Below are 23993 nucleotides of genomic sequence, written 5' to 3'. Positions count from 1 at the left end.
CAGAACACCTAAGGGATCTGCCAAACACTGACCCTGACCTCTCTCCCCAGCTGGGTTGACCACCAACACACTCGCCCTGCTGTGATAGCTTTTGTCCTCTCGAAATGTCAGAAAGAACCACTTGGCCCGTGAGGAGTGTCCCCCAAATGCTCTTGAACCAGAACTACAGGGACATGGAGATGCTGACTCCATGGCAGCTTTTCTGGGTGCTTGTTATGTATGTGTTGATGTCCCCATGTGAGCTGTCTTTTTGCTACTGTAAGAATCATGATCACCCTGGGTGGGGCATGGTTGGGGTGTGAGGGGACCTCGGCTGTGGGATTGCAGACCTGTCCTGTTGACTGTGTGCCCCTGGGTATGTGTGAGCCTCAGTTTCCTCGTCTGTAACATGGGACAGTAATACCTACCTCACAGGGGTGTTGTGAGGATTAAATGTGATGAGGATAGTGGCAGCCGAGTATCTGAACTGCCTCATCTCTGTCCATGACCCTTATCAAAATCTCAACTCTGGATGGACCCACTTTCCTGCCTTCTCCCAGCCTGTACCTGTAGGAGGAAACCACTCCAGTGGGGACCTAATACTGCCTGACTGTGGTGTGGAGTCTCCTTGAATCTCACAGAGAATCTCATCTTAGGCAGGAATGCCATCAGCCTCCCCTCCACTAGGCATGTAAAGGGGCCACTGCCGATGGAGGGGCCCACTCTAAGAGCAGTCCCAGAGCTGCCTGGATCCTGACCCTCTTACCTTTCTCTGCCAGGCACCCTCAACTCCCCTCCTTCATGTCTCTGTCCCCTATGTTGCAGCACTTTCCTATTAGCGACTATGAAATGGACACCTCTCCATCTTCTGCCCGCACCCCCAGGTTTGTTGTCCTTCCAGCTACCCTCTGAGATATCTCTGCCCCTGCGGGGTTTGCATTAGTTGTCTATTCTTGTTACCTCCAATGATGTTGGGCCCTGCTGTGTGCATCACTCCTCCCAGCCAGCATCCCCTTCTGTATCTATCCCTCACCGTCCCCATCCATGCACACCTGCCCAGCCTTGCCCAGGCCCATTGCTCCATGTGCCACATCTTCCGTCTCCTGTGCTTCATCCCTCTGTCCAGGTGCCTACCTGATGCCTCCTGGACGTCATCACGTCACCAGCATGTACAAAAGTGAACACTCCCTCCTCCCTAGTCCCCGCTCCCAAATCCTCACTTCTAGAGACTGTTACCCCGGTAAATACCTACTGGGCCCCTCCACGTGCCTCGCCCTGTGCTATGTGGCCCAGGGTCAGCACAGCAACTCGGCCCTCCTTTAGAGCACCTTCGCTAAGGACAAAGACGAAGCCAATCGTTAAGCGATCACAAGTGCCACCATCTCCCCAGCTGTCCACACCACAAGCCTGCGTGTCACCCGAGGTCCCTCTGCAGATCCCACCCAACCCATCCCCCAGGGGGGCGGAGGCGGGCTGTCGAGGGGCGGGCCCTGAGCTCTGGGCTCGGGATTGGGTAGTCCGGACGGAAGGGGCGAGACCTTCCGGTGGCGGCAAATTGTGAGGAGCCGCTGCCACTTTCATGCTACCTGCCGGCTGCTCGCGCCGGTGAGGCCAGCGCGGCGGAGGGAGTGGGGGCGGGAGGGGGCGCGGCCCGAGGCTGATGGGGTGCTGACCGCCGGTGCGTACCTCCCAGGCTGTTGGCCGAACTGCGTGACGCCCTGGACGCCTGCGCCGAGCGACAGCGGCAGCTGGAGCGGAGCCTGCGCGTCTCCCGGCGGCTGCTGCGGGTCTGGTACGCGGACCCCGGAACCCCTGGCCAGGCCTCCCTTGGCCCTCAGACCCCGCTCGGAGCCTGGGGCCGGGAGGCCGCGCCCAGCGCCCGCTTCCGAGTTGCGAGTCGTCGGTGCGCCGCCCTTTCCCTACAAGCCCTGAGGCTGGGGTTGGCTCCGAGCCCAGACGGCCCCGTGGGGTGTTGGGCTCGGGCCCTGCCTCCTGGCCGAGCCACGGCTGCCCCGTGTCTTCGCAGGGAACCAGCCGAGCCTCCGGCTCCCGAGCCAACCCCAGGACCGAAAACTAATGAAGAGGCGGGGTCTCCAGGTAAACCTCCACCACCACCTTTGCCAGTCACTGCCCTGGCCTGTCTTCTGGCACGCATGGGGAGGGACCCCTCTTGGGGGATAGTGGGGGGGGGGGTGCACTCCATAACTCTTGGCTTTTGCAGCAGGCACACCCAGCCCCCAAGACCTCAAAGAGCTGGAGCTTCTGACCCAGGCACTGGAGAAGGCTGTACAAGTGCGAAAAGGCCTCTCTAAGACTGGAGAAAGAGACAGGGCCCCCAGCCTGAAGTCTGGGTCCGTTGCCTCTCCTGCCACCACAGCCTCTGCCCCACTCCACACCTCAGGCCGGGGTGGCAGCCAAGCATCAGAGACAAAACCCCCCAGGGGCATTCGCCGGACCACCGTGCCTGCCAAGGGCTTCCCTGAGCACAGGCTTCTGTCAGTGGGGGATCGGACCTGTATGGGGAGAGGGGCCCGAGCTGCCAAGCCTGGACCAGGCCTCAGGGACCAACAAATAGCCCCATCAGCTGCTTCTCAGTCCCCAGAAGCTTTCACACTCAAGGAGAAGGGGTAGGTTTCCCAGACCCTCTCTGCAGGAACTGCTGTCTCTACCTGATCAGACCCTGGCCAGCAACAGGAGTCTGGGATTTCTGGTGATGGGGAAGGCAGGGCATTGAACTGCATGTAGGCTAGGGGAGCCCCAGGTGCCACTCCATGAGGCCCATGCCCAGAAGCTGGCAGAATGGAACAGCTGGCTGTGAGGGTGCTGGTCGGATATGCTGGGGCCTGTCCCACTTTCCTCCCTGGCTGTGCGGTGCCCTATATTCTTATCCACCCAGCCTGGGGCTCCAGATAGGCCCTGAGGGCCTGTGCTCTGCTCATGGTGCCCTCTCTTCTCTCTGCTAGGGCAAACCTAGACTGGGCTGGCTCCCACAGTCACTCTGGAAGCCCTCTTCAGGGGGAGGGGGTGAAGCGTCATCCCTGATTGGGCTCTGAGCAGGGAGCGGGACCTGCAGCCCCTATGTGAGGCAAGGCTGCTCTGAGCCCTGGCTTCCCTCACAGGATTCTGCTGCAGCTGCCCATGGCCTTCAGGAAGGCGGCTTCCCAGAACTCCCGGTGAGGCTGAGTCTTGCACCTGGGAGGGGCAGAGGGGAGACCAGGGGAGGGTGGAGAGCAGCTCGGGGCCATGTTGGTAAGACTTCCAGCAGGTCCCTCTGCTTTCTTTGCTGGGTGGGGATACTCTCCAGGTTAAGAGAGTCTGCCCAGCTAGGACTGCCATAGTCACCTTCGATTCAGTGGGCTTTGAGGCCCCCAGCTCAGCCACTCATAAACTGCTAGAACTTGAGCAAAGCAGTTGGTGTCTCCGACTCCCAAATTGTCTTCCCTGTGGAGGTGACGATCACAGTACCGGCTTTGCAGAGGTGTTATGAGGGTTAAATGAGGTGGTGCCTTTCAAGCCAGCACCCAGAGGTCTTACCAGTCGTCCCACCTACCAGTCACCTGCCCCTCTCCCCTTCTTTCTTGAAGTTTCTCCTGGTATTTCCCAGAGTGGGTCAGCTCTGTCCCCTTTTCATGGACAGTGTCCTCTGGGTTCCCCAAGGCCCCTGCAGGCCGCCTCTTGGCATTCAGCAGAGCCAGACACCCCAGGCTGGGGCTGCTACCCTGGCTGGTCCTTGCCCACCTCCAGAGGCCCAGCCCGGCTGGCTGGAATAACCGTACCCCTCTCTGGTTCCCGGGGTACCTGTCTGTGCATCCCAGCCTGTGGGCCCAGCTCAGCTCTACAGAGACCAGTGACTCCATGGATGCCACTATCACCGCCAAAACCCAGTTCCTCCAGAAAATGCAGACAACCGAATCCTTGCTGGGCGTGTGGGAGCCTGGGGGAGGGAAGGTAAGGGGAGGTTCTGGCTCTAAACTTGGTGAGTTTGAGGAGCAGCTCCCGGACCTCGTCCTTGTGGGGAGGGGAGGGGAGGATCCTGGCTACAGGGGAGTTTCCCTGACCCGTGTCCAGTCAGGCTGGCCCGGCTCCGGGCTCAGTGCTGCAGAGGTGGAGAGAGAGGTGGGGCGCCTGCGGAAGGCCTGCTCACTGCTGAGACTGCGCATGGGGGAAGAGCTCACAGCAGGTCAGTGGGCCCTTATGCTGGTCTTGCCTCGGGATGGGGAGGGCTGGGCTCCAGGAGGGCTTCAGGACCAGCATGGACCCAGCCTGTACTCCCTGACTCTTGCGTAGACCCCAAGGACTGGATGCAGGAGTACCACTGCCTGCTTACCCTGGAGGGGCTGCAGGCCATTGCAGGACAGTGTCTCCACAGGCTGCAGGAGCTGCGTGCAGGTGAGACCCCGACCCTACCCCTACTCACACCTGCGCTGAAGTCTGGTTGGGGGTCAAGGTCCTCTAGCCACAGGGCAGTGTTGGGACTTTAACAGCAACCCCGGAGCAGAGGCAGGCAGGCCCTTCCCTGTGTCACCCCACTTCATCCTGAGTTCTAACCAGCTGTCCTTGTGGGACCAGCTGAGACAGCTTCCCCACCCCATACCTCCTGCTGACACACACAACCGTATCACTTTGAGTAGTTTGCTTAATTATCTAGTTATTGAAAAAGCGGCATGTGAGAATCAGGTACTGGCAGATGACTCGCCTGGTAGTGCAGGAGATGGTTGTTTTTCGACAATAGGGTTTTGTCTAGGAGACAAAGGCAGGCTTTACACCCCCTTGAAGGCAAGTGAGGAGAAGGTGCCTGGCCACCGCCTCATGAGGCCACATCCCCTGTCCTCACAGCGGTGATGGGACAGCAGCTGGTGCCATGGCCTGAGGGGAGACTCCCCAGTGCCCCATCGTTCTGTGGAGGAGGAACAGACACCATCTGGAGCCCCCAGTTGCTTCTCTATTCCAGCACCCAGGAGCTGCAGACCCTGGCGTCCCTCAGGCTGTGGGTAGCCATGCTGGACCAGCAGATCCACCTGGAAAAGGTACTTCCAGAGTAGGGGTGGGGAGTGGGTGGCGGGTGCCAGGGGAGCTGTGGGCCTTGGGGAGGACTCCAGGTCTGGAGCCTCATGAGGGCTCAGCCTTAAGAGCCTGTCTACACTCTCACCTAGGATCCCCAGGGAGGATGGGAGCCTCTAGGCTTGTGCACGTGCTGGACACAGCGCCAGTGGGAGCAGCAGGAGAGAGCATGGGCCTTTGGGAGGAGGGAGGGACTGGAGCATGGAGCCTCGAAGCCTGCCCTGGAATTGCCCCACCCCTGGGCCCACCTGTGGGGCCCTTGGACCCGCCACCTGGGATTGGGACTCCCTGAGACCTTGGCCTTGCACTGCTCCCCCAGGTCCTGATGGCTGAACTCCTCCCCCTGGTGAGCACACAGAAGCCTCGGGGGCCACGCTGGCTGGCACTGTGCCGTGCTGTGCACAGCCTGCTCTGTGAAGGAGGTGAACGCTTCCTCACCGTCCTGCGAGACACACCTGCTAACTGAGCCCTTCGCATGGCCAGCCCCCCCAGCCCCACTCCTAGGGCTCAGGACCCTGGGGCGAGGGTGAGCTGGTCCTGACCCTGAGCCTGTCGGGAGAGCTCCACTCTCCCTGGTCAGGGTTAAGTAAATGCGTATAGAGGAGATTTTCACTTCTGCAGTGGGCCTGGGGACCCAGAGATGCCTGTACCCCTCTGGGAAAGCAGGTTTCTGAGGTGGGATGGGGATGGCCCCCTGGCTCTTCCTGAGGAACCTAGGGCCCTTCTCATAGCTGCTAAACCTGCTGGTCAAAGGCTTGGCTCAGCCTGGCTTTCCACAGGCTCAGGAAGATCAGAGGCCTATGGGGGGCTTTTCTTAGCTACCTCTGTTTTCTCTCGCTTTAGACTTAAAAGCCACTGTGTGACATTAAAACTACTTTAGAAAGTATATATATTTAAGTCATATCACATCTCTCCTGGCATCCATGCCCACCACCTCCTCCTGGGCCATTGCTGTGGCCAGTGTGGGTCCCCCAACTGAGCTTGCGCCAGAGAACAGGCCCATCCCCCCTCAGCCGTGACCCCTCACCTGCTCTACTATCACCTCTTCCAAGGTTCCTGCCTCCCCTGCTGAAGGAGAATCAATTGCTTTGTGGAAGGCAAGAAAGTATAGAGGTCAAGGTCATGGCCTCTGGGTTTACACCAGTCAGATTTGGGTTTACACCATGACTTGTTTGCTGCTCTGGGACTTTCAGAAAGATTCTTAAGGGCTCTGAGCCTCAATTCCCAGTATTGTCCCTCCTGTCATACTGGGGGTACTGGTTATTACCCCTGGGGCTGGGGTGAAGATGAACGAGATGTATGAAGATGAAGAAGATGATGAGCCCGAGGCCTGCGCGGAGCACAGCCAGCGACGCACCCTGGTCCAGATCCAGGCAGGGTCCACACAGTGAGAAGGTGATGGGCCATGGCAGCGGCGCTGGCTATCAGGGCGATGATGCCAAATGGCAGCATGCAGCCCAGCCACAAGCCCCGTGTGCCACCAGTAGCCAAGAGGAGTGCGTGCAGGGTCCCCCTGGAGGTGGGGGAGGGCAGCGGCTATGCTGGGTTCTGGTGAGGGCTGGGAGGCTGTGACGTTCTTTAAACGAATCTTTCCTGAGCACCTTTATGGACAAAGCACAATCCTCAGAGCTGGGGCACTGGCCCTTTGTGTGCACAGGAAATAACACCAGCCTCTGCCTCAAGGGACCCAGGCCTAGGAAGCAGGTAGCTCCTGGAGAAGGCCAGGTCTGACAGCCAGGTGAAGTGTTGCATGTATGGGGGGTGAACTGGGTGGTGTTGAGGCAGCTTCATGGTGAATCCAGGCCCCTGGGAGGAGGCCCTGCTTGTAAAGGGCTCCACAGTCCAGTAGGCCAGAAACCTTCGACTTGGAGTCCTGGGTCTTGAAGGCTGCTGGGACCAGATGACAGACCAAAGTAGGAAATGAAAAGCCAGGGTCCTCATTGCACTGAGGGGCCTCCAGGGAGTGGAACAGCTCCATCCACTGCCCAGGGCAGGAACCACAGGAAAGGGGGAGCCTGGGGGACAACCACCCACCTCCTGGTCACCCACTGCTGCCTCCAGAGCTTATGCCTAGGTGCTCAGGTCTCAAGGAACCCTTAATCCCCAGAGTGAATTCCACCAACACCCTGTTGCCACCGCAGAATCAGTTTTTGTAGCAGGTAGTCTCCACCAGTTATTTCATCCACCGGGTCACTTGTTATTGTGCACCTTCCCTACTGGACCTTTGCCCCACAAGGGCAGTGGTTCTATCCACCTTGATCCCTAGCCAGGCCCGGATGGGCACCCAAAGGTTGTTGACTCAGTGACCCACCTACCTGGTGCCAGTCCTGGGCACTGGTGGTGTCCTGTGGCCACTGCAGACGCCTGGGCCTTGGGCAGGGAGGTGCTGTGGATAGCATGAGGGGGAAGCTCTGGGAAGGCCCCAACACACGGAGCCCACAGCAGGAAAGGGAGAACCCCTCCAGGTTAGCGCCCGCCCACCCCGATTCCGCGCCAAACCAGGAGGTGGTGGCGAACTCCTCTCCCCGGCGTTGCCGGTGGCGTCACCGCATCCCGGGCCAATCCGCTCTGACGTGGCCGGTGAGGACCGGAGTTGGGGCTGCGCGTACGCCCCACACCCACCCCGAGCGCGGCATGAGCGCGCCTGAGCCCCCGCCCGCGGCGCCTGCCGAGCCCCCCGCGCCCCCCGAGCCTCCCGGGGCCCTGCGCGCGCTGCTCTTGGCCACCGGCGGTGTGGGGAGCTCGTGGCCGCGCTGCGTCTTGCCATTCGGCGGCGTCGCCCTGCTGGCCGGTGCCGCCTCCACGACCATCACCTTCTCGCTGCGCGGACCCCGCTTGGACCTGGCCCAGGGCGCGTCGCTGGCCGCGCTCGGCGTGGGCCTCGGGCTCCTGGCCACCGCCTTCCTGTGCTGGCGCGCTCGGCGGCAGCGGAGGGCCGCGCGCGGGGGGCAGCGGAAGCCAGGGACGCCCTGAGCTCGCATGCGAGCCCCCCTCACCAGCGAGGTCACGGCGAGCTGGGCGCCTCCTCCCTCCAGACCTCACCCAGGCCGGCGAGCGCAGTGCGGCGCGCGGGTCGCGGAAACCCCCTCCCCAGGTTCCCTCCCCAAACCGTTCCTTTCCTAATCCTTAGGAAGCACGGGCGGAGGGGGCTACGGGTCATTTTCCTCCCCTCCCCCGACTCGGCTCTGCTCCTCTCGCATCCTCTCCGCCCAATGTTGCTTTTCAGCGTTTCGCTTGGCGCGCAGAGCTGGTCGCGACTGCAGAGCGGGCCTGGCTGAGCGCGGGGCGGGCGGGAGTCTGCGCGGCACGGAGCCCTGCCGGCTGTGCACGGTGCAGGGCGGCGGCGGGCCCCGAACTCGCGGTGGCCACCCTCCTGGGGCGAGGCGCAGCCTGCTTTGTCCCTCTCCCCCAGCCATCTGTCTTCCCCGCTGGGTTGGAAGCCCCTCGAGGCATAATAGGCGCTCAATAAATGTTTGCACGATCCGTGAACAAGTGTGGCTTGCAAGCGTCTGGCGGGGGCAGTAGGCCCTGGGCAGTAGGCCAGAGTATTTGATCAGTCGGCCTTTTAGGGGAAAGACCTCAGCTCTCTGAGGCCTGGGACTGTCAGGCCCCCTCTGTCCCTTCTCCCTCAGATAGGTTCCCTGCATGCCCCCAAACCAGCGACTGTCACTCTGAGTGGGGCTGGGGGTAGAGGGACTGCAGGGGCAGGAGGAATTACAGGTGGGGGCTGGGAGGCGGAGCCTCTTCTAAGGTGCCAGGAGGGGGCATGGCCAGCAGAGAGGTGGTAAGTGTGAGAGGCCACAGTCGGGCTGGGGTCAGGTGATGAGTCCACAAAGAGCAATGAGCCTGGGCTGGGGGCTGGGAGGAAGGCCCTCCCCGACACCCAGCACACCATCTGCCAGGGCTGCCCTGGGGGCCAGAAGAGAATGTGTGCAGAAGGCCGTTCCAGGGAAGAGAGACCGGGCTGCCTGCAGCCTCCTCCCTGGGGAGCTAACTGGTGGTGCAGCAACCCTCTGGGCCCGGGCTCCCTGCCTGCTGACCCCAGTGAACACTTGCAGCAGGCTGAGCCCCAGGGGCCTCCTTCCACCTACACCAGAAGCCACCAGATGTTCTGCAGACCCTAGCCCCGAGGCTGGGCTGCAGACAAAGCCTGCAAAGCTGACAAGGGTGGGGGCGGGGTGCTGCTCCTGCTTTCCTCCCTTCTGGCAAGAGTCCTGAAGTCCAGACAGCCAGGGTTCCCTGGACACTTGTCTCAGGCCCTGTGGAACCCGTGTTGTGCCTGGGCGTTTCTCCCTATTGTGGCCAGCTGGTCACCTTCTTGCTTCTAATAGTCCCAGAAGGACCTGTTGCAGCCCCCACCCTCCCACCAGGGCTCCTCTCATCCCAGGTGGGGTTTGAGGCTGATGACCAGAAGCACCTTGAAGAGGGTGGTTGGGAAGGTGCTGTTTCTGAACTTGACCCATCCCAGAGCAGAACATGCACCCTGCCAGCTCCCTCATTATGCACAGCTGTTTGTTATAAGGGACATGTTCTCCATTGGGAAGTTGAGGGATGGGGCCCCATGGCGCCTGATCGGTGGGGCAGGAGGGACCCACAGCCTTCCTGCAGCTGCCAGAGGTGAAGGGAGAGGCCAGCAGCCCTTCTGGGCCTCCTGGCTCAGTCTTGTCAGAGTCTTCCATCATCCCATCAGTTCCTCCATCCTGGACCCCTGCATTTGTGCACATCAGGCCTGGGGAAGGGCCTGACCAGAGGGCGTCAGCACCTTGTCTTCCTGCTGCTCCTCCTCCAAGGTCAAGCCCTCCTGCTTGTCCTCTCCTCGCTCCATTTCCCCTGGGAGGCCCCTCCTCTCCTAAACAGCACAAAGGTTCTGCCTCTCTCCATCCTCTTCTTATCAGTTCTTGCAGCCTCGCTGGCCGGGCCAAGGGTGGCAGCTCCGCCTACACAGATACACCACGTGGTGTCCTTCCCTGGCTGCAAGGCCTCGCCTGGGGTCAGCCTCCCGTCTGAAACTTCAGGCCTCAGCGCTGCTCCCACGCGGATTGTGTGCCTGAGTTCCCTGCCCGCTCTGCATGGGGCAAACCCTTCCTAGGATGCTTGGTCCCCTCCATCAAGGACCTAAAGCTCTGTCCAGAGTGATTCCTGCCTCTCTTGGCCGGGGCAACTCTCAGCTGCAGCTGCCCCATCCCCAGCTGCTGCCCAGGCTACCCAGCTGGGCTTCTATTTCCCTACCCAAACCTGCTGGTATGTGAGCCAGGCTCTGGGGTTCTGACACTCAGCAATCTGTGACCAGGCCCTCCCCATGGATCAAACCCCACTCCCTATCATTCCCCATGGGTCCTCAACAGCTGACCAAACCCCTGAACCCCAAGAGGCTCTGACACCTAGTGGGCTATACCCACCCACTCACCTCCCACACACACATGAACAGCTCCCACTTCCTCCCCGCCAGCTCTGAAGGCTAGGACCATCATGGTGATGCAACTACACTCAGAGACCCAGGGATGCTTTGGGACAAGAGTTTTTTGTCTGATCCGGGTTGGGGACACCAGCCTCATCCCTTAGGTGAGCTCAGGACAGTCCTGGGCAGGGGGCCGGGGGGGCAGTCCTTTCTGAACACAAGGCAGGAAGGACTCAAGTCTGTTGAGCCCCTGGTTACATCCAACACCTATGCAGCTAATCAGATCCCCCTGACAGCTTTGCAAAGTTGAATAACAGGCATCTGGCCAATGAGGAAACTGAGGCTCCAGCAGGTTAAGGAATCTGAACCACACAGCTGGAAATTGGTGCAGCTTGGATTAAAAGTCAGATCTGGCCCCAATCCTGGGTTCTTTCTACTAGAGCAGACTGCTGCCTTGGGGACACCCCATAACGACCAGCCCAGCTGGGCTCCCCCTGCCCTGGGTGTGCCTTGTAGAGACTGAAGGCAGCATCCGGGTTCCAATGCTCAGATCCAGGGCCCAGCCTGCCTAAAGGGCCTGGGGGAAGAGGTGGCCAGACCCCTGCCCAGCACGTGCCACAGCCCCAGGAGCAGTCAAGGCCTGGCTGCGGGCCGGGGACCCTAATGGGTGGTCCCCCACGGGCTGCGTGGCTAAGCCGCCCCCTCCAGACCCCTCCTGCCAGCGAATTCCTGGCTCCCCGGCCCCTCCCCAGGCTCCCGGGCCTCCCAGCCCCCTCCCCCGCTGGCCCAGCCAGTGTCTGAATCTGCTTCTGATTCCGGCTCTGCCGACGAGGCCCCCTCCCCTCCCTTCCCTCCTTCCCGGCCCGAGCAGCCCCGCCCCCGGCTGGGCCCAGGCTTGCGCCTGCTGCGCCCCCCACCCCCTCCTGGCACAGTTCGCCCGCCCTCGCTGCAGCTGGGAGGAGGCTGCGGCCCCGGAGCCCCAGGCCCCGCCCGCCCTCGGCCCTTCCCGGGAGGCTGGGAGACCTGCTCGACCCGGCCCTCGGTGGGTGAGTGGGAGCGGCGGGTGGCGGGTGGGGCCTCCGCGGGCGGAGGCGCCGGGAGCTGGGGCGACGCCTGTCACCGCTCCAGGCCCAGCGGGAGGACGCGGCAATATCTCCGCTGCTGCGCTCGGCCCGGGACGTGCCTGTGGCTGCTCCCACCTCTGGGCCCCGGCTGGGGCCGCCGTGGGGGCTCTGGTTGCTCGGCATTGCGAGCCGGCGGGCAGAGCCTCGGACCCAGGCTCTCTGTCCCTGAGGGCAGCGGCGTGGGGACCCGGCCGGCTGGCTGACCCACGGTGATTCCGGCCATGCCCAGCTGGCCCTGGGGGCTGCTGCTGACCGCAGGCACGCTCTCGGCCGCGCTCAGCCCGGGGCCGCCGGCGCCCGCCGACCCCTGCCATGACCAGGGGGGCGCGCCCCGCAGCTGTGTGCCCGGCCTGGTGAACGCGGCCTTGGGGCGCGAGGTGCTGGCGTCCAGCACGTGCGGGCGACCGGCCACGCGGGTCTGCGACGCCTCGGACCCGCGGCGGGCACACCCTGCTGCCCTCCTGACCTCCGCAGGGGGCACTGCAAACCCTGTGTGCTGGCGTTCGGAGTCGCTGAGGAAGGCGCCCCTTAACGTGACCCTCACAGTGCCCCTGGGCAAAGCTTTTGAGCTGGTGTTTGTGAGCTTGCGCTTCTGCTCGGCACCCCCTGCCTCTGTGGCCCTGCTCAAGTCGCAGGACCATGGCCGCACCTGGGCCCCGTTGGGCTTCTTCTCCTCCCACTGTGGCCTGGACTACGGCCGCCTGCCTGCCCCTGCCAATGGCCCAGCTGGCCCCGGGCCTGAAGCTCTTTGCTTCCCTGAGCCCCAGGCCCAGTCTGATGGTGGTGGCCTTCTGGCCTTCAGTGTGCAGGATGGCAGCCCGCCAGGCCTGGATCTGGACAGCAGCCCAGTGCTCCAAGACTGGGTGACTGCCACGGACATTCGAGTAGTGCTCACAAGGCCTGCTATGCTGGAGGACACCAGGGACTCTGAGGCCATGGTCCCTTACTCTTACTCAGCCACTGAGCTCCAGGTGGGGGGTCGCTGCAAGTGCAATGGGCATGCCTCCAGGTGCCTGCTGGACACCCAGGGCCACCTGATCTGCGACTGCCGACATGGAACCGAGGGCCCCGACTGCAGCCGCTGCAAGCCCTTCTACTGTGACAGGCCATGGCAGCGGGCCACTGCCCGGGAAGCCCACGCCTGCTTTGGTGAGGCCTGGAGGGTGGCCTGGGGATCTTGGACCCGGCCAGCCTGGCCCTGACCCATCCCTCCCTACAGCTTGCTCCTGCAATGGTCATGCCCGCCGCTGCCGCTTCAACATGGAGCTGTACCGACTGTCCGGCCGCCGCAGTGGTGGTGTCTGCCTCAACTGCCGGCACAATACCGCTGGCCGCCACTGCCATTACTGCCGGGAGGGCTTCTATCGAGACCCAGGCCGTGCCTTGAGTGACCGCCGTGCTTGCAGGGGTGAGCCGGCCACCAGCTACCTGCACACCCTCACCCTTGGGTTTCCCACATCCCCAGATGGGCTTCTGATCATCCCACCTCTGTCCTCAGCCTGTGACTGTCACCCTGTTGGTGCCGCTGGCAAAACCTGCAACCAGACGACAGGGCAGTGTCCCTGCAAGGACGGTGTCACTGGCCTCACCTGCAACCGCTGTGCCCCTGGCTTCCAGCAGAGCCGCTCTCCGGTGGCACCCTGCGTGAGTGAGTGACCCTGCCCTGCTTAGGCCACCTCAGCCGAGGCCACCCCAGCTCCCTGCTGCTGCCTACTGTCCCCTGAGCCCTGTTCCCCTCAAACGCAGGCCATTCTCCCACCTTCTCCGCAGAGACCCCTGTCCCTGGACCCACTGAGGAGAGCAGCCCTGTGGAGCCCCAAGGTGAGTGGACACAGTACAGTCCCAGACTGGCATGTCCGTGGGAGGAGGAGGAGAGAGTAGAGGAAGGAGGTGGGGTGTGTGTCAGCCTCCGGCCCTGCCCCCGCAGACTGCGACTCACACTGCAAACCGGCCCGAGGCAGCTACCGCATCAGCCTGAAGAAGTTCTGCAGGAAGGACTACGGTAGGCCGCCCTCAGGCCTCCTGCTCCCACTTTCTCACCTTGCTCTCCCCACTTGCCTTTTGGATACCCTGACCCTTGCTGGTCCCCAAGGCCATCCCTCAGGTCCCCCACTGTCGCTGGCCCCGCCCTGTCAGCCCCCGGTGTCCTCTCTGTGCCCCCCGTGCGGTGTGTCCTCTCTGTGTCCCTGCTCAGCACTCCCCGCCCCCCCACTGCGGGACCCTGTGCTCCTCCGCGCGACCGCCTCCTCCTGGCCCCGCCCCTCCTGACTCCGCCCCCGTGTCGCCCTCCCCGCAGCGGTGCAGGTGGCGGTGGGCGCGCGCGGCGAGGCGCGCGGCTCGTGGATGCGCTTCCCGGTGGCCGTGCTCGCCGTGTTCCGGAGCGGCGAGGAGCGCGCGCGGCGCGGGAGCAGCGCGCTGTGGGTGCCCGCGCGGGACGCGGCCTGCGGCTGCCCGCGCCTACTACCGGGACGCCGCTACCTGCTGCTGGGGGGCGGGCCGGGGGCAGCGGCAGGAGACCTTGGGGGCCGGGGGCCCGGGCTCAGCGCCGCCCGCGGGAGTCTCATGCTGCCCTGGCGGGACGCGTGGACGCGGCGTCTTCGGAGGCTGCAGCGGCGAGAGCGGCGGGGGCGCTGCGGGGCTGCCTGAGTTCGCAGGCCGGGCGGGGACCGGGCGGGGTCCGGGCGGGGTGTTGCTCCCACATCAAGGCGCACGTTCATCCAGTGCATTCGCCTGTCGAGGAGTCTTTGCTCGCGTCGCGCGTCTCGCCATCTAGGCCCCCGACCCTGTCAGGTGCCTCCCCCGGTGCCTCGCGCCTGTGCCCAGTTGGGGTGTGACAGACGCAGCGACGCCCCGACAGAGAGGGATGTGATAGCCCCAAAGAGCTGCTTCGAGGCTACCTTGGGCAACTGTCATGCCAAAGAACTCCTTGGTCCCCCCCCTTCGCGCTATCTGCCCCCTCCAAGGGGCACAGTGATCCCCCCCCGGAAGGCTGTGAACTCTCTTGTGGGGCTGAACACTTCGGTGCTCTGCGAACACCGCAAGGGCCGCTGTGACTCTACCCCCACAGACTCTGAGAGCGCTCTGACTCCCCAAGAGGCACTGTGGCCACCACAGACACCTGTGGACCCCTATGGGGCTCAGTGACACTGGCTCCCCCGCCCCCTGCCAGGACTCGCGGAGGGCGGTGTGACTCCTCCCCCAGCAAGGACGGCGGCCTCTGGTCCCCATCTGTCCCGCCTGTCACCTCTGCCTGCCCTGTTTGCCGGTTGGGCGTCCGTGTCCCGTTCCTGCTGCGTCTCTGCCTGTGTTCGGCCTTTTTCTTGGCCTGCTGTGTCCCTGTCTCTTGTCTCTGTCCGGCTGTCTCTCTCAGCCTCGGCCTCAGGGTTCCTCTGCTCTGGTCCCGCCCCAAGGACCCCCTGTGCCCCTTCTCCGCCGGCTCAGAACCGACATCGTGCCCACACGGACGCGCGTTCTCAGGCCTACGCGTAACCCGGCGGGGCAGCGGCGACTCCGGCGAGCAGCCCTCCCAGCTCCGGATGCCCCCGGCCCGGCCCTCGGCGGGGCGCCGCAGCCCCCTGCTCGCTCCACTCGAGCCCAGAAGAGCCGCGCGCCAACCCCCACCCCTCCGCGCCCAGACCGGTCCCGGGCCGGCGCATGCTCCCGCCGTCCCGCCGCGGGGCGTCAGCGCGCATGCCCGGAACCCGCTGCGGCGGAGACCCGCGGGCGCCCGGGGTGGGCAGCGGCGGCGCGCGCTCGGCGGGGGCGGGGCCGCGTGCGCGCGTGCGCAGAAGTGCCAGCGCTCAGCGGCGCGGCGAGCTGAGACAGCGGTGCGGCGGGCGGAGGTGGGTGCGCGGCCGGCCCTGCGGGCGGAGGGCGGGCCGTGACCGCCCGGCGCTGGGGCTGCGGGGTCGGATCACCGGCTGTCACCGCGGCAGGGGCGTGCTGAGGGGGCCGCGGCGCCGGGCTCGGGGCCTCCTTCGGAAGCGGGGTGCGAGGGCGGCCGCGGCGCGGGTTGGGGGTCGGGAGTCCGCGCGGCCGTCATCGGGCACCCACCGGGCCAAAGCCGACCGCGGCCCCGCCGGACACCCACCCCGGGGGCAGAGCCGGAGCCCGCGACCGGCCGCTGTCCGCGCGCCCTCCGGCGGCGCAGGGCGAGGCGGCGTCGGCAAGAGCCGTCCCTGTGTCACTCCTTCCTCGGGGCACTTTCCGTCTCCGCGGGGTAGGAAATCCTCTTCTGGACTCGGGGTTGCGACAGATTCTCTGATAACGTTCTGCCGTCCAAGACCTGCAACTCCTCACCGCCGGGCCCTGCGCTCGCCCCAGGATGACGCGCGCGCCCGCCCACCTGCCGCCTAGGTTTCTGCCAGTCTCCGAGCCCGCTGGCCAAGTGCCCCCTGGCCTGGCCGCTGTGCCGGGAGACGGAAGCATTTCCATAGGGCCCCGGGCTTTCCGAGCCTTGAGTAGGCACAGCTGGAGGTGAGGGATGGGCTGCACCTGGTCACTGTCCTCTCTGGGCAGGGGTGCTGGTGGCCTGGCCACAGGTTTTCATTGGTGACCTCAGGACGGAAACAGCTGTGCTGTGGGTCTCTTGGGTTACGTCTTGCTGGGCTGACATTAAAGGCCAAAGGTCGTCTGAGGACCACTGGGATGTGCAGAGGCACAGGTTGATGGTTAGGTTAGCGCTGTGCGGGGGAGGCACGGGCCTGGTGGCCTGTGTGACTGTGATTGTGATGCTGGTGTTGTGGTCTCTCCTCAGCTGCTTATTCCTAGGAGGGAATCTGTCTGCCTTTCCAGGGCAGGTAGAAGCACTCAAAGGTGGTTTCCTTATTTTGTTGTATGTTTGCTCCGGAGTCAGCAGGGACTTCCAGGCAATTGCAGAAAAAACTATCCTGTGATTTGGGAGACATAGCTGTTTCCTCTTGAGGGTGAGGGCTCTGTCTTCACTTTCTATCCCCAGCCATAGTGTAGGCACCTGTAACCATTTGCTTAATGGTCTTGAAGACAAGTGTGCTGGGAGAAACAAACCTAGGTAAGAAGAGATCAAGAAATCTCACACAGGTTTTACAGTTACCCTTCCCAGCCAGTGATATGACCCCACATATGCTTCTTTTTCTTCTGAAGGTTGGTCTTCATTTAATCTTCTCAGCTCTCAGATAAAGCCTTTACGTGAAGCGCTTATTGCGTAGTGCTCTGTTTAGAAGCTCGTCTCTCCCTAGGAACAAGGCTGCAGCCACATCACGTTCGTCTTTGCCCCCCCCCCTTGCCTGGCATGAAGTGGGCCCAGGGTTCTCTCTGAATGGTTGTTAAAATGAACCGAGGTGCTAAAACTAGTGCGGTGGTTTTCATCTGGGTTAAGGGTGACCTTTGGGGAATGTAGAAGTAATCTAGTAATCTAGGTAGGCTTTTCATAACAATAATACAATTCACCCCCTGGATCTGCAAGTTCACCTGCAGGTGGGCCTCGCTAGTTCTCGCTGACCACACCTGGCAGGACGTCCAGCAAGCCAAATGACCTTGGGCACGCAGCGTTGCTCCTAATTTTCATTACAGTCTTGAGCCAACCTCAGAAGACATGTTTAAATGTTTGCTTTTGGATGGTTTGTGGTTTAGAGTACATAAGGACAATGAAGCAGGTTATAAAAAAGCACTTAACATTTACCCTGTTCAATGTTTTACCTGTTCGAGCATACCTTTTCTGTTATGACAACTCTGTACGTGGAAGAAAGAAGCCCTTTTCAACTGGAAGCAGCAATTTCAGTGGCTGTTTCCAGTGTCACTTTCCAAATGGAGATAATATCAAAGAAACAAAACGTCAGGCTTGGGGCTGGCCCGGTGGCGCAGTGGTTAAGTGCGCGCACTCTGCTGTGGCGGCCCCGGGTTCGCAGGTTTGGATCCCGGGTGCGCACTGATGCACCGCTTGCTGAGCCGTGCTGTGGTGGCATCCCATATAAAGTAGAGGAGGATGGGCACGGATGTTAGCCCAGGGCCAATCTTCCCCAAGGAAAAAAGGGGAGGATTGGCATCGGATGTTAGCTCAGGGCTAGTGCTTCTCACAAAAAAAAAAAGACTTTTTACTAAGAATCAACTTGAATTCATTACTCGATGATTTTCGTTATTCTTTCAACACAAGCTTGTCGAAATCATATTTCACATGAGGAGGGCTTGTGCCCTGTGGTCACAAAGTTGAGTGAGTCTCTGCCCTTAAGGAGCTTCCAGTGCAGTGAGGAGGCAGGCCAGCGAACTGTGGCCCTGTGGTAGGCACTCCCATGGAGGCAGACAGAGCTTGGTATGGGCACAGAGGAGTGGCATCCAGCTGGCTTTTAGTGGAGGCTCTTGTGAAGGGCTTGAGCTCAGGTTTGAAGAACGGATAGGAGTGGCAAGACCGTGTGAGGCAAAGAGCCTTCCGGGTAAAGAGACAGTGTGTGTGAAGTAACAAGGGCTTGGCTACCATGCACCGGCTGTTGGGAGAAGGGCAGTGGGGTGAAGAGAGGGAGATGAAGGTAAGGAGCTAGGCTGGTGACAGATCAGGAGAGGTCTTGCGTACCAGGTTTAAGTTTGGATTTTAACCTGAGAGCAGTGGGAAGCCACCAAGAGATCTTGGGTTTGTGAGTGACTGATCAGATTGTCTTCTCCACCGGTGAGCAGGCGGTGGTGACCAGGATGGGTTGGTGAAGGGCTGCACTGAGTCGGGGCTGGTTAAGGGACCACTGCAGCACACCTAACAAGATGTAAGGCCAGGCACTGAGGAAGGGTGGCAGGGAGCAGAAAGCAGAGCAAGACCATGAGACAAGTGGCTGCAGAGATGGGAAGGGCCCTGGAGAAAGGAGGACTTAGGGAACACTCCAAGATTGAGTGAGTGGCAGCACCATGCCACATGGAGTGTGCTGGAAGGGAGTAGGCTTGGGGGTGAGTGATGACTTTCAGTTTGCTGAGCTGAGGATCAGTAAGACTTCGCGGAGGTAGGTAGATATATATTGGTCTGGAGCCAAGGAGAGCGTCCTGGACTCTCCTTCCTGTGTGACACTGAAGCGGGGGCGTAGGGTGGGCCTTCCCAGGAGAGTGTGTAGAGTCAGAAAAACAAGACTGAGCCCTGGAGGTGCCTAATGTCTTATGTCCATAAAACCCAAAGTAAATCGGTGACTGAAGTGTGACTTATAAGTCGTGCTTCTGTGGGGCCTGGGGGCAGCATAGTGGGCTTTTTATTTCTGTCACAGAGCCTCAGTTTGTTGTTTAGAGTAAACAGCAAGATGTAAGACACTAAAGGTGCAAAAATCACATGACAGATTCTAGGGGCCTTCCTGTCTCACGTGTTTATTTGCCTTTTGGGAAACTTCCAGATTGTCACTGGTCTCAAAGGACTCCATTTCCCTCCGGACTGAGGGTTGGTCCTCTTAGAGCGTTCTCACAACTAGGTCTCTGAAAAAAGGCCTTCTCAGACCCAGAGATAGACCCAAGGTTGCAGAATTCTCAGTGTCCCCTCACTCTTCTTCCAGGACCCGAGTTTCTCGTGGTACGTCAGCATTAGCAGCAGGCCGGACTTGGGAAAGGCTGTTGAGGACACAGAGGCCAAGTGTGTGGTGCCCACTCTCCCATATTTCTCCTACACTCAAGGGCCTGGAGGCAGAGGGTGAGCAAAGGCTGACACTGCAGAAGGAGCCCCTATCTGCCCACAGGTGGCACATGGCCCGGCAGGGCTGGCCCAGCCTCTAGATAAGTGTGCACCATGGGCTGTTAGCAGTTATCTTTGTCTCTGATGGAACCTGCTCGCTCAGGGGCACGTGAGACAAGATCTCATTCTGTCCTGTGCGGTTGTGTCCCCCAGCCTGGCCGTGGGACCTCCTCAGTCTCCCCTGGGTGTTGCACAAGGATCTGCTGGCAGGGGTCAGGTGTGAGCTGTCGTGGTTTCTCCCTCCATCCCACCCAGTGGTGCTCTCTCCTTTTATAGGCTATTGACAACACACTACACATGGCTTGGCCTGTTTCCCGTAATCGAAACTGTGTGTCTGCCTAATTGTTACACAATTTTGAGTGGGTACCACACACTGAGGGTTGTTGTTTACCAGTGGGTGATTCTGTTCCCAGTAAAAGCCCTTCCGCTGTGTTCTAAATGTAGCTCCTTACCTGCGCCCTACCAGAAGCTCCCCTCACCTCTGTCCCTTCAGCCTTTCCTTGAGTCATTTTGCCCTCGTTCCCTAATTATCCTCTGTAATTCCTTTTCTAGTGAGGGTCGTTCCACCTTTCATCTCTTGGTAAACCTGTGGGCCTTAGAAGGATCCAGGTGTATGTGTTAACCCCTCCTGCCTCTGGCATCTTTCCCTGCCTTCCTGGGCTGTCCCGTCCCCACGTCCCAGCCCACAGGAGCACTCTCCTTCCTCAGCAGCCCAGTGAACCCCAGGCCTCTGTCTCAGGCCCTTTGGCTTCTTGGAGCCCCTGGGGCTGGACTGTGAAACTGTCTTTTAATCTGAGCCACGAATGATGCTCCCTGGCCTGCCCCCTTAAAGAGCTGAAGGGCTTGCCAAGGCCCTGTTCTGTGTCCACACTGTTTCTGCTGCTTCCTGGACGAAAGCCTCCTCGTCCTTCAGGATCCAGCCGAGGCAGGCGCAGGCTCAGGGAAGCCTTCCCGCCCCCTCTTTCCTCGTGGGCTAGGGGCCCAGACACCCTGTGCTTTCTTCTCATGCACCTGCACCTGAGTTGGCGTGGTCGGTACCCCTGTGTGCCCACAGCCAGAAGCTCACTGAGAGCTGGGGCTGGGCCTTGCATCTGTAGTCCAGCACTTGGCACACCAGCATTCAGAAAGTGTCTCAAATGTCTGTTGAAATGATTAAACCTACAAGACTCCCTCCTGGGCCAGGTCTAGAAGTGCTGCCCAGAGCCTGCTGTGTGCCTGGCCTTCTGGGGCACACCTGTCACAAGGACCTTGCTTGGACTTCAGACCCGACAGAATTCTCATGCTGCTGACAGCTGAGCTTTCTTCCTCTACTTTTCCTTCTGCACAGCTAGACGATTTACCCTGTGCCCTGTGGGGTGTTTTCGCAGACCTGCTGTTGGGTGCGAAGATGAGCTCAGAAGATGAAGATCCTGAATTAGCAGGGTGCCATTCCAACCCTAGCCCCCGCCTGTGTGGAGGCCAGACCAGACTGGGAAAAAGGTGTTCTGCCCAAGAAAGGGATGCAGGGAACCTTTCTGAGTGGCTAACAAGGTTGGGGCTCTGCCCTGCTCGGGGTGCCCTGCCGTAGGCTCAGGTGCCACTGATAAGACCTGCATTTGAACTTCCGACTGGGTGACAGATAGATGGGCCAGCCAGCTGGCCTGCAGTGCTGTGACTAGTGCCTTGCTAATGGTTACACCCCTTTGTACCTGGCACGTGCCCTCCATTGTGTGCCACCAGCAAAGGGCCCACTATCAAGTTCCCTGGTAACCGACTGCCTAGTAGTCACTGCGGAATGCCTGCTGTCATTAATATTTGAAAAATCCCTGTGCTCTGCTTCAGGGCTGAGGCTGGGCACCGCCTGCCTTCCCATCGTGTAAAGATGCCTGCTGGAGGGTCACATGCCGAGAACAAGTTGGTAAATGCTCCTTGTTGTTGTTATGTAGAATTAAATTTTCCTCTCGGGCCCAAGTGCTTTGGGATTCTTCTGAGTGTCCATCTGTTTCCTCCTTCCTGGCTACACTGGGTATGGCGTGAGACACCTGGGCTCAGAAGTCAGTCTAGTACAAGAGCTGTCCCAAGCAGGTCATCACAATGGCATGCCAAGAGTTAAAACAGATTTGGACAGGGAGGGGTGGAGTGTAGCGAGGGTGCCCTCAGCCCTGCCCAGGAGGGAGGTGGGGAAGGGCCAGTGAAGGAGGAGGGGGCATTTGGGCTGAGGCTTGAAGCAGATTGGACCGAAAGGAGAAAGAACAGGTGTGTCCTGCCTCTCCTCCTTCCCAACAGTGGAAGTCCCCTGTGCGTGTGGCTGCAGCTGGTGCGGTGCTGTCTGGCCAAGGCTCCTGAAGCTGCTGTTGGAGGGCAGGTAGGGTCAGATCCTGAAGGGAGGACGGGGGCCAGGGAAGGGTTTCAGGTGGAGAGTGCACAGGCAGAGCGCATTGGGAGTCAGTGCTGAGCTATGCTGGAATCCCGGGGAGTATGCGAAGGTTGGGAGAGCAGTTGGAGGTACGGGACTTGAGTTCACAAGAGGATTCTAGGCTGAAGAGAGGATGGACTCCTGCAAAAGCGACATTTGAGAGACTGGCGAAGGGGCAGGAGCAGCAACAGCCAGAGAGGTGAGGAGACAGACACAAGGGAGAGGTTTTGGGGGCCCAGGGACAGGAGAGCTGAGAGCAGAGGGGTCAGCTGTGTGTGCTTCAGGGAGATAAGGGCCCAAAAGTTAGATCTGGCAGCCAGGCGGTAAAGGCGGGAGGGGTGGGAGATGGGTGCAGCCTGCTCCCATCAGAAGCTTGACTGGGAAGGAAAAAAAGGGTGGAGAGTCAGAGCTGGAGTGGAGCGTTGGGTTCTGTGGGTGGCTGTGTTGAGGCTTGTCTGTAACAGTAGAGAGGGAGCATTAAAGCTACAAGAGAGTTGAGGTCCCTAGGAGGTGAGATCTAGGACCAAGGGTCGGGGGCAGATCAAGGTCAAGGTCAGAGAAGAAAAGCAGCTCCTGCCCAGCACCCCACCCTGTTCTTGGGGGAGAGTGGGAGGGTAAGGGCCAAGGGCAAGTGTGACGCTGTAAGCTAGTGCTGCCAGGAATAGAAGAGAGTGCTGGCGAGGCATGCTGAGAAGGGCTGCCAGGGCATGAGCAGGGCAGCATGATCTTTCCCCTCCATGATTGGTGTTCGGACATGGAGAAGTGCGCTGCCAGGCTGGCTCTCCTGTGGGTTTTGCCCTGTGACTGAGACGGGGGCACAGGACGGGCAAGGGCTGGGGCTTAGTGGGCCGGGTCTAGGCTGGGCGGATGAGGTGAGATATTTGTGATATGCGACCTCTGGGTAGAGTGGTGTTGGGACCACCAGTGTGTAGATAAAGCGATAGAGATGTAAAGGTTTCTAAAGTTGGGGAGCTTCAATCCAGGGCTGCCTACTCGGCTCTCAAATGCCTTGCAGTGATGGCAGCTAGAGAAGGAGGCTGGAGCCTGGGGAGACCCTGAGGGAGACACAGGGTCCTGGGGAGAGCCTGGAGGAGGGGGCAGGGTCCTGGGGAGAACCTGGAGGAGGGGGCAGGGTCTTGGGGAGAGCCTGGGGGGGGCACAGGGTCCTGGGGAGAACCTGGAGGAGGGGGCAGGGTCCTGGGGAGAGCCTGGAGGAGGGGGCAGGGTCCTGGGGAGAACCTGGAGGAGGGGGCAGGGTCCTGGGGAGAGCCTGGGGTGGGGGGCCACAGGATGCTGGGGAGAACCTAGAGGAGGGGGCAGGGTCCTGGGGAGAACCTGGAGGAGGGGGCAGGGTCCTGGGGAGAACCTAGAGGAGGGGGCAGGGTCCTGGGGAGAACCTGGAGGAGGGGGCAGGGTCCTGGGGAGAACCTGGAGGAGGACGCAGGGTCCTGGGGAGAGCCTGGGGTTGGGGGGCACAGGGTCCTGGGGAGAACCTGGAGGAGGAGGCAGGGTCCTGGGGAGAGCCTGGAGGAGGGGGCAGGGTCCTGGGGAGAACCTGGAGGAGGGCCAGGGTCCTGGGGAGAACCTGGAGGAGGGGCCAGGGTCCTGGGGAAGGTGGGGGGCAGGCAGGGTCCTGGGGAGAAGCAGGGCAGGGGCAGGGTCCTGGGGAGAGCCTGCTGCTGTCTGGCCAGGAGGAGGAAGGGTGCATTCAGGGAGAGAATGAGGATGTGGGGAGTTGCTTCCCACAGACAAATTCCAGAGTGAGAAGAGGTGGGAGTAGGGGTGAGGTGTGTAAAAAGCCAGACAGCAAGGTAAGGCAGTGTGGGGTTCAGTGATGGCGGTCATCCCAGTCAGTGACACCGTCACCACTGGCCATCCGAAGAATTGGGAATCACCCTACAGCTGAGGCCTCAGGTGGGGCAATGAGTGTCCTCCAACCCAGGGTTCCAGACACAGTCCTAAAACTGGGCCTCTGAGGCCTCCAACAAATTCCGGGGGGGGGGGGGGGTGGGCTTTTCCCTGGCCTCTCCCCTGAAGGGGGGTGGGTAGGTGGGAGGACTGGGCCTTTCATGAGGAAATCAGACTTGACCCCCCCTTGACCCAGGAGAGGGTGGTCATCACCTGCCTTGGAATGCATCTTGCTCTCATGCCCAGACTCGTCCCCACCCCTTCTGGTTGTCCAAGGTGGATGGCCTCTGGGATATCTCCCCACCCCCCACCTCTCTCCCTCACAGTTGGCACCTGCCCTACCTGACTCGCCAGCCCAGACGCCCTTCCAAGCTGTCCCACCAGCCCTGCCTCTGCCCGAGTGCACTGCAAGCTGAGCTGCACTCTCAGCTGCCCAGGCACTCTGCTCCTATACAGGGG

The 23993-nt window shown here is 61.2% G+C and overlaps 2 protein-coding genes across 2 annotated transcripts; both read left to right on the top strand.

Moving 5' to 3' along the window:
- The first annotated feature begins 1515 nt into the window (after positions 1–1515).
- On the top strand, positions 1516–5928 carry TEDC2 (tubulin epsilon and delta complex 2). The gene is made up of 10 exons (XM_058570278.1): positions 1516–1584; positions 1673–1771; positions 2006–2076; positions 2201–2606; positions 3099–3152; positions 3795–3927; positions 4048–4159; positions 4267–4368; positions 4816–5006; positions 5360–5928. The coding sequence occupies exons 1-10, from the start codon at positions 1559–1561 to the stop codon at positions 5504–5506; spliced, it is 1341 nt and encodes a 446-aa protein (XP_058426261.1). The 5' UTR covers positions 1516–1558; the 3' UTR covers positions 5507–5928.
- A 5581-nt stretch (positions 5929–11509) lies between these two features.
- On the top strand, positions 11510–14220 carry NTN3 (netrin 3). The gene is made up of 6 exons (XM_058570273.1): positions 11510–12711; positions 12782–12970; positions 13061–13210; positions 13333–13383; positions 13490–13564; positions 13859–14220. The coding sequence occupies exons 1-6, from the start codon at positions 11784–11786 to the stop codon at positions 14206–14208; spliced, it is 1743 nt and encodes a 580-aa protein (XP_058426256.1). The 5' UTR covers positions 11510–11783; the 3' UTR covers positions 14209–14220.
- The last annotated feature ends 9773 nt before the right edge of the window (positions 14221–23993 follow it).

Source organism: Diceros bicornis, chromosome 26 (genome assembly GCF_020826845.1).
Source record: "Diceros bicornis minor isolate mBicDic1 chromosome 26, mDicBic1.mat.cur, whole genome shotgun sequence".
In the NCBI taxonomy this organism is placed as follows: domain Eukaryota; kingdom Metazoa; phylum Chordata; class Mammalia; order Perissodactyla; family Rhinocerotidae; genus Diceros; species Diceros bicornis.
This window is presented reverse-complemented; position numbering and strand designations above follow the sequence as displayed.